Source organism: Onychostruthus taczanowskii, unplaced genomic scaffold, assembly GCF_017590055.1.
Source record: "Onychostruthus taczanowskii isolate IOZ18803 unplaced genomic scaffold, ASM1759005v1 scaffold199, whole genome shotgun sequence".
In the NCBI taxonomy this organism is placed as follows: domain Eukaryota; kingdom Metazoa; phylum Chordata; class Aves; order Passeriformes; family Passeridae; genus Onychostruthus; species Onychostruthus taczanowskii.
In genome coordinates, this window is record NW_024499228.1 from 453,038 (window position 1) to 462,899 (window position 9,862).

At 59.0% G+C, this 9,862-nt stretch overlaps 1 protein-coding gene across 1 annotated transcript in view; it reads left to right on the top strand.

Annotated features, from left to right (window-relative positions):
* Window positions 1-4,616: 4,616 nt before the first annotated feature.
* Window positions 4,617-9,862, top strand: part of QPRT (quinolinate phosphoribosyltransferase) — an 8,035-nt gene continuing 2,789 nt past the window's right edge. Inside the window, exons 1-3 of the mRNA XM_041402427.1 lie at window positions 4,617-4,685; window positions 4,999-5,152; window positions 9,231-9,841. Of these exons, the coding sequence (XP_041258361.1) occupies window positions 4,617-4,685; window positions 4,999-5,152; window positions 9,231-9,841 (834 nt within the window). The remainder of the gene's footprint in view (window positions 4,686-4,998; window positions 5,153-9,230; window positions 9,842-9,862) is intronic.

Consider the following 9,862-nt stretch of genomic DNA (forward strand, 5'->3'; position numbering starts at 1 on the left):
CAGGGTCCCCCTGTATTCCCACCCATCCCAGGGCACCCCAGACAACCCCAAAGAGCATCATGCCCTGTCCATTTCCTGTCCCCTTTCCCTCCAGTCCTTTCTCTTTCTCATTCTCCATGACTGTGGTGTCCCCAAATCCCCTCCTTGACCGCCACTCCCAAAGCCCCTCCCAAACCCATCCATTCTGGGAACACTGCCCCAGGTTTCTGCTGCCCCAACCACTCCACTTCAGCCCCCATGGTGCCTCCCCATTGCAATTCCTGCCTTCCCACCCACATTCCCCAATTCCCATCCCTTCAACACCCCCAGCCCCATCCCGTGGGGTCCCCAACTCCCCCCAGGTCACTGTCTTTGAGGCCCCCCATCCCAGTCCATCCCCTCCACATTCTCCTCGCTCTCCTGTCTCCATCCCCACCGTGCCCCCTGCAGGAACAGGGATCAGGTGAAACTGGCCCCCGAGGGACAGCGGGGAGCAGAAGGGATTTTCCCCCTCAGGCCAGGGCCAGCCATGGGGACTGGGGACCCCTGGGACCCCCTAAGCCCCACAAGAGCCAATCCAGACTAAACCTTTGCTCTCCTTCTGCAGTTAGGCATGGTAGGAGGTATAGGTGGATGCATTAAGGTAAGTCCTGGAATTGGAGCAGCAGTGTGGGAACTGGGGGCCACTTGGTGTCCCCATGCCTTGCTGGGACTGGGGACACCCCAGTGACCAGTGACATCTCCCCATCTCTCTCCAGAAACCAAAAGGCTTTTCACGGGTGAAGAGGTCTGAGGTGGGTACCTGGAGTTCTGCGGGGCTCAGAGCTTCTTCTGTCCTGGTCATGACACTCCAGGGCACCCCAGTGCATCCCAGGGCACCCCACTGTGCCCCAGTACACCCCAGCATGCCCCAGTATCTCCCAACATGTCCCAGTATCCTCCGGCGTGGCTCTAACCCAACCTTTCTCCCTGGCTGAGCAGGTGGAGCTTCTGCAGGAGTGATGCCCGGCTGCCCCTCTGGATGCTCCGGTGAGAAATCCTGGGGGGTCTCCAGCCCCACAAAAGATCCTCGGGGTCCAGGGTGAATCCCTGAGCCCTCTGGGGTGGGCAGAGGCACGTGGAGGGGGCTGTCCCTGATCCGTGTCCTGGGCTGAGGTGGACAGAGCTGTCCCCAAGACTTTCCTTGCACTGGGGGGCTCTGGGGACACCCAGTGTCCCTGTGGGAGCAGGGAGGGCTCTGGGAGGCTTGGGGATATTCCAGGCTGAGGGGCTCTGGGATCTCAGGAGCCAAGTCCTGTCCCAGGTATATCTGGGGCTCCAAATCCCTTCTCCTGATGCAGGTCCCTGCAGAGGGAGGGAGGGGAACAAGGGACCTCTCATGTCCCTGTGGACACAGCGGGTCAGCATTTGGGCTCTGCCTTTCAGGCCTGGAACTGGTGGTGACACTGGCATTCTGTCCCTCTCCAGCGGCATGAGGAGATGATCATGCCTGGATAACCCCCCTGATTCCCTGGGAGCCCTGGGAATTTCCCTGGAATAATCAATAAACCCCTTCAGCAAAGCAACTCTGTGTATTCATGTGTGTTTTCTCATACCGATGTGTGTGTGTTCTCATGTCCCTGGGTGTGTTCCCTGTCCTGTGTGTGTTCCATGTCCCTGTGTGTGTTCCCTGTCCCTGTGTATGTAACATGTCCCTGTGTGTGTTCCCTTTCCCTGTGTGTGTTCCCTGTCCCTGTGTGTGTAACATGTCCCTTTGTGTGTTCCCATGTCCCTATGTGTGCTCCCTGTCCCTGTGTATGTAACATGTCCCTGTGTGTGTTCCCTTTCCCTGTGTGTGTTCCCTGTCCCTGTGTGTGCTCCCATGTCCCTGTGTGTGTTCCATATCCCTGTGTGTGTTCCCATATCCCTGTGTGTTCTGTGCCCCCTCTCTCAGCCCTGGGAGTCTCCAGTTTCTCCCCCACCATGAACAGAGCGACTCTGGGGCTCCCACGGGACCCTTTTCCTTCCCCCCCAACCTGGTTCCCAGGGATGGGAAGGTTGTGACACCCTGGAATGTCCCCCCCCTCCCAGCTGGGAGGGATAAGGGGCACACAGAGCAGCCTCTGGAGCCCCCAGGGTTGGGACAAAGAGGGAAATGGGTTCTGCCCAGGGCTCTGGGGCATCCTCAGTGTATCCCCAGGGAGCAGAGGTTGGGGTCAGGGCAGGAGTGGATCATGGACAGGAGCCTGGAGTCCTGGCTCCTCTGGTCTGTCTGGGAGTGACAGCACTTCCCTGCCCAAGGATCAGCACTCCTGGGCTCATAGGTGTTGGGAATGAGGGGGTTAAGGATCCCCAGCTGCTCAGATCCCATTCTTGAGGCGCCTCTGCCCAAATTCAGAGGCAAATGGGACCATGCACCCAAGTCAAGAGTATGGAACTTACTGAACAATAGAATGTGAGGGCGAGAAAGGGAGAAGGGAGGGAGGGAGATGAGTCAGAAGGTCAGCACCAGCCATGGATCCAGCAGCGTCCTGTTGATCCTTGCTCCCCTGGTGCGTCTTGGTGGTGGGGGGTGCTGAGGTCATTCTGAACTTTTCCCTCTTTGTCCATTTTTCCAACTCTTAGCAAACTAAGGAATTGGTGCTCATGGGCTACACAGCTCTCCAGTGCCATAGGTTCAACAATTCCCTGTTTGGAATTGGGTGCTAATTACTCCCAGCTCAGGCTGTCTCTTCTCTTCAGCTGGGAGTTTTGGGTTGGGTGGCTGAGAGTCGGTGCTCACCATCTGCCCCTCTGGAATTCCCTTTGACCCAGTCCAAGTGGATTCCAGCACGAGTGCTGCACTGGATTTCCTTGTCCACCACCAGGGATCTCAAGACGAGGGGGTCGAAACAAAACCTCCCCCAAGGTCGGAGATAAGTCCAGGACAATTGTCCTACCTTGACCTTATCTTAGGGTGCTCCATTCTGCGCTTGTCTCATGGCAAAGTCCTCCTGTGGTGACAGTGCTTGGGACGGGAGACTGCTGCTCCTTAATCCCAACACCAGTGGAGCCCCCCCAGCCCCCAGGAGTCCTCCCTGGATGTCCCCAAGGCGTCCCCTAAGTGTTCCTGCCTGGTGACCCCCTGGTGACCCCTTCCAGCCCCACTTCATGCAGGTCCCAGAGGACAATGTGGTCTTTGAGGGTCTGGACTGCGACATCTTTGAGGCTCCAGTTCCAAGGGTGCTGCCAGTGCTGGTCCCCATCGAGATGTGAAATGTCCTCAACATGTCGCAGGGGTGGCCTTCATCATCACCATCATCTTCTAGTGGTGTTGGTGGGTGTGGTAGTTGTTGATCCCCCATAACCTCATAATCTTTATCACCCATACCTCTATCGTCATCACCCAATGCCATCAACCTCTATCATCGTCACCACAAAACCAGCAGCACCATCATCAGTGTCATCTTCTTCATCATCACCTTCATCTTCATCATCCACACCATTGACACCATCACCGTGACACTACTCACAGTGCCATCACCATCATCATTATCATCGTCATCATCACCGACACATACCTCATCTTCATCACTCACGCCATCACCCACACTGTGGTTAAATCCAACACCAGTATCCTCATCCAACACCACTGACACTGTCACCATGACACCGGTAACACCATCATCACCTCTATGAGCTTCATCACCCATACCATCAACACCTTTGTTTTCATCACCCACACCTCTCCCTTCATCATCAATACAATCATCGCCATCATCTTTGTCATCTTTATCACCCACATCATCTTCACCAGCAACCCCAATTAACACCAACAAACCGTCATCACTACCCACCGCCATCAGCACTGTTACCACCCCATCACACATATCATCATCTTCATCACTAACACCGTCATCACCAGTCAACTGCAATCAACACCACCACCATGACACTGACAACACCATTATCATCATCATCATCATCATCATCATCATTACTATCATCCACACCTTGGTCTTCATCATCACCACCATCTTCATCACCCAACTCCATCATCATCATCACCATCATCACCATCCCTTTCATGATGCAGCCATGTCCCCTCAATGTGTCCTCAAATATGTCACCCATTGTCCTTCCCCATGGTGATGCAACCCCCCTCCCCCATCCTCCATCCCCTGTCCATGTCCTGCTGTGTGTCTTACCCCCATGGTGACCTCCAGATGTCCCTGATGAACCCCTCAGCCTCTTGGAGAACCAATTCCTGGCCCAGTCTCTAGCCACCAGGTCACCTGTGTCCATACCTTATGTCCCCTTGTGTCCTCGTGGTGTCCCTCATCCCCCTGTCCCCGCCAGGATGACCCCTTAATGCCCCAAATGTCCCTCCCAACCAGATGCTGCCCTGGGTAAACATCTGGCTGATGGCCTCCATGCTCTGTTCCCACCATGTCCCCTCCCCATGATGACCTCCCAATATCCTCCCCCATGGTGATCCCCCAATGTCCCCATGTCGCCCAGAGTCTGTCAGAGAACCAATCGCTGGCCTGGATGCCACCCTGGATGAACATCTGGCTGATGGGCTGCATCTGCCTCTCCACATTCTGCTCTTCGTCATCCTCCCCATCCACACCCTGCCTGTCAGAGGGGAGCAGGGGGACACAGGAGGGACATGGGGCATGGTGGCCACCAGGATGGTGGCCATGGAGAGATGGTTGATGGCCTTCAGGGTGGTCATCATGGGTCTGGTGGGTGTCAAGATATGAGTCTTGTGGCCATGGGGATTTGGTGGCTATAGGGATTGGGGTGGTGGCCATGGAGAAGTTGGTTGGCAGCAGTGGAGTTGGTGGCCATAAGGCTGGTGGCCATGAGGTCTGGTGGCCTGTGGGAGAGGGGAGTTGGTGGCCAAGATAATGCTGAACATGGGTCTGGTGGCCATGAGTGGGGAGTCTGTGGCCATAGACATTGGGGTGGTGGCCATTTGATTTGGTGGCCATGGAGGTTGGGTTGGTGGCCAAGGAAGGTTGATGGGCCCCAGGGGTTCCACCCTTTGTCCCCCAGTGCCCCCTGATGATGCTCAAGCTGGCGCCGCTGTCGCTGACGCGTTGGCTGATGGCGCTCAAGATCTCAGTCCCCATCGTCCTCCTGGGCAAGACCCTCAAGTTCATTGCCAGGAACTACCTGGAGACAGAGGAGGGGCAGGACATGTCCCCACGTCCCTGCAGCTATGTGTCCCAACCCCCCCATTCCCATGGCCCCATGTCCCACCTGAATCCTGCCCTCTGCTCATGGGTCTCCTCTGTGGTCGTCTTCATGGTCCATGGTCCAGCTCCTCCCTGTCCCCTCTCTCTCCCTTCCTGTGCCCCTTTGACCATCTCCAGGTGGTCTTGACCATCTCCCTGTCCCCTCCTCATGTCCTCCTCATGTCCAACCACGAGGAGTTCCACATGTTACTGCCCATCTCCTTGTCCCCAGTTCCTTCTTCCTGTCTCCTCCACCTTCTCCCTGTCCCCTCCACATGTGCCACAACCATGTCCTGGCCACCTCCACAATCTCCAGGTGTCCTTGACCTTGTCTCCTCCCTCCCTAGGTCCCCCACCATCTCCTGGTCACCTCAACCATCTGATCCCTCTTCCCACCACTGTCCCCATGTCCCCAGCACCATCATCTCCAGGTGACATTGACCATCTCTGTGTCACCTCTACAGTCTGCTGTCTCCTTGACCATCTCCTCCTAGCTACCACCCCCATCCCTGTGACCCTGCCACCATGTCCATGTCCCCAACTCCATGTCTGGCTCCCATCTTGTCTCTCTCCCCACTGTCACCTCCATGTCCGCTCTGCTGTCCCCTCCACCATGGCCTGGTCACCTCGATCTCCTCCCTGTCCCACTCCTCGCCGTGTCTCTCTGGTCCCCTCTTTCCCCCATCTCCATCTTCTCCCCTCAGACCAACCTCAGTCCCGGCCCCTCCCCCAGGAGCACCCCTGGCGCTGTCACCACTCCACCCCTGGCACTGTCACCATGGCACCCCTGGCGCTGTCACCACCGCACCCCTGGCACTGTCACCACTCCACCCCTGGTGCTGTCACCAACGCAACCCTGGCGCTGTCACCACCGCCCCCCTGGCACTGTCACCACTCCACCCCTGGTGCTGTCACCAACGCAACCCTGGCGCTGTCACCACCGCACCCCTGGCACTGTCACCACTCCACCCCTGGTGCTGTCACCAACGCAACCCTGGCACTGTCACCACCGCACCCCTGGCACTGTCACCAACGCACCCCTGGCACTGTCACCAACGCAACCCTGGTGCTGTCATCACTGCACCCCTGGCACTGTCACCACCGCACCCCTGGCACTGTCACCAACACAACCCTGGTGCTGTCACCACCCCCCTCCCTCCCCTGCCTCGTTTGCCCTATCACATCCCACTATTCCTTATCACAGGTACCTCGGGAACGCCCCTGCCACTGTCACCTGCTGTCACCCCATGTGTCAGTCACCCCCGGATATGCCACTGGAACCCCCCCATGTGACATTGAGGGGGTGGGGCAGGGTCTGAAGGGGGCGCAGGTTGGGGGAATCACCTGCTGTCCTCTGGTGTCACCCCAAGTGTCCCCCCCGTCCATGGGGCGCCACCCAGATGTCCCGCAATGTCCCCCCCCCCCGCTCATTTATTGTCAATAAAGGGATTTTCCCCTCCCCCACCGCAAACCGCCTGGTTTTGGTTTTTTTTGGGGGGGTGGGGGCCCCCGGGGCAGCCAATCACAGCCCGGGGTCGGGCGTTGGGGAGAGGCGGGCCACGCCCCCCCAGGTAAGAACCCCCGCGACCCCCAATTCGGCTCCAGTCGCCTCCGACTCCCGACAGGTCAGTGGGGCGCCCCTCCCCCGCCTGGGAGTCCCGGGAAGGGGAGGGGGAGGGGCGGGTGATGTGGCCACCCCGGACCGGACTTTGGACCCCCTGAGCTGGGGGGAGGGGGGACCCACATTTGTGGGATGGGACCCACATTTGGGGTGCCCATGGGGGGCCGGGACCCATTTCTGATCTCCTTCCTGGACTCCCAAATCCACCCCGGGACCCCAATAAACCCCAAAATCCCCCCTGCACCCAAAAATCTTCTCCAAAATCCCCTTAGGACCCCAATATCCCCTCCAGGATCCTCCTAGGACCCCCAACCTCTCCCCAGGACCCGTCCAAAATCCCCTTCCCGGGACCCAATAACTTCCCAAACGACCCAATCAACCCCTCCCCAAGACCCCGATGTCTCCTCACGGACCCTCCTGAGACCCTCAAAACCCCTGAAGACCCCACAAAAATCCTGCTAAGGAGCCACCGGGCCCCCTCCCAAAATTCCCCCAAAGATCCCAATATCCCCCAAGCCCCCTCAAGACCAGCCCAAATTTCCTCCTCAGCTCTTCAATAACCCCAAATCCCCTCCAGACCCAAATATGTCCCTGAAAATCGTCCCTGGACCTCAATATCCCCTCAAGAACCCTCCTGGGACCCTCAAACCCCCCCTGCATCCCCCCAAAATCCCTCCAAGGACCCATCTATCCCCCAACAACCCACCCAAATTTCCCCTTTAGCACCTCAATAACCCCCAGATCATCTCTAGACCCAAATATCTCCCTGAAAATCCCACCGTGGACCCCAAGATCCCCTCAAGGACCCTCCTAGGACCCTCAAACCCCTCCTGCCTCCCCTCAAAATTCCCCCAAGGAGCCCCGTATCGCCCATGCTCCACAAAGACCAACCCAAATTTCCTCTTCAGCACCTTAATAACCCCCAGATCACCTCTAGACCCAAATATCTCCCTGAAAATCCTCCCTGGACCCCAATATCCTCTCAAGGACCCTCCTGGGACCCTCAAACCGCCCCCTGCATCCCCCCAAGGACCCCCGTATCCCCCAACAACCCACCCAAATTTCCTCTTCAGCACCTCAATAACCCCCAGATCACCCTCAAGGACCCTCCTAGGACCCTCAAACCCCTCCTGCCTCCCCTCAAAATTCCCCCAAGGAGCCCCGTATCGCCCATGCTCCACAAAGACCAACCCAAATTTCCTCTTCAGCTCCTCAACAACCCCCAGATCATCTCGAGACCCAAATATCTCCCTGAAAATTCTCCCTGGACCTCAAAATCCCCTCAAGGACCCTCCTGGGACCCTCAATCCCCCCCCCTGCATCCCCCCAAGGACCTCTGTATCCCCCAGCAACCCACCCAAATTTCCCCTTTAGCACCTCAATAACCCCCAGATCATCTCTAGACCCAAATATCTCCCTGAAAATCCCACCGTGGACCCCAAGATCCCCTCAAGGACCCTCCTAGGACCCTCAACCCCCACCACATCCCCTCAAAATTCCCCCAAGGACCCCTGTATCCCCCAACAACCCACCCCAATTTCCTCTTCAGCATCTCAACAACCCCCAGATCACCTCTAGACCCAAATATCTCCCTGAAAATCCCACCGTGGACCCCCAGATCCCCTCAAGGACCCTCCTGGGACCCTCAACCCCCACCACATCCCCTCAAAATTCCCCCAAGGACCCCTGTATCCCCCAACAACCCCCCCCAATTTCCTCTTCAGCACCTCAGTAACCCCCAGATCATCTCGAGACCCAAATATCTCCCTGAAAATCCCACCGTGGACCCCCAGATCCCCTCAAGGACCCTCCTGGGACCCTCAACCCCCACCACATCCCCTCAAAATTCCCCCAAGGACCCCTGTATCGCCCATGCTCCACAAAGACCAACCCAAATTTCCTCTTCAGCTCCTCAACAACCCCCAGATCATCTCGAGACCCAAATATCTCCCTGAAAATTCTCCCTGGACCTCAAAATCCCCTCAAGGACCCTCCTGGGACCCTCAATCCCCCCCCCTGCATCCCCCCAAGGACCTCTGTATCCCCCAGCAACCCACCCAAATTTCCTCTTCAGCACCTCAGTAACCCCCAGATCATCTCTAGACACAAATATCTCCCTGAAAATCCTCCCTGGACCTCAATATCCCCTCAAGGACCCTCCTGGGACCCTCAACCCCCCCAGCATCCCCTGAAAACTCCCCCAAGGTCCCCCGTATTCCCCAAAGACCACCCCAATTTCCCCCTCCAGCACCTCAATAACCCCCAGATCACCTCTAGACACAAATATCTCCCTGATAATCCCACCGCGGACCCCAACACCCTCTCGGGGACCCTCCGGGGACCCCAGCAGCCCCTCCAAGACCCCTCCCCATGACCCCAAATCCCCCCTCCGCAGGCCCCAAGTAACTTCCCTCTCTGTCTCTGCCCAGGCCCCCCCAGCATGGCCCGCTCGCCCCCCGGCCCGGCGCCGCCCGGCCGGGGCTGGGCCCCCGCGCCGCCCCCGCACCGCCTGCGCTCGCTGGCCCGCGCCTGGCTGGACGAGGACGCGGCCTGGCCGGACGCGGCGCTGGCGGCCTTGGGGGACACCGCGGCCCGCGCCGAGCTGCTCAGCAAGGCCGGGGCGGGCCCGGCGGGCGTCCTGGCGGGGGCCCCCTTCGCCGAGGCCGTTTTCGGGGTGTCGGGGTGCCGGGTCACCTGGAGGGTGCCCGAGGGGGCGGCGCTGCCCCCCGGGCGGGCGGTGGTGGCCGAGGTGGAGGGTCCGGCGGCGGGGGTGCTGGGCGGGGAGAGGGTGGCGCTCAATATTCTGGGGCGCTGCAGCGGGGTGGCCTCGATGGCCGCCAGGGCCGTGGCGGTGGCCCGGGCGGAGGGCTGGGCGGGGGTCGTGGCGGGCACCAGGAAAACCACGCCGGGTTTCCGCCTGGCGGAGAAATATGCGCTGGGGGTGGGGGGCGCCGACCCCCACCGGGGAGGTTTGGGGGGACTCATTCTGCTCAAGGACAATCACCGAGCGCTGGCGGCGGCAGCGGGGGGGCTCGAGCAGGTGGGGACGCCGAACTCGGGG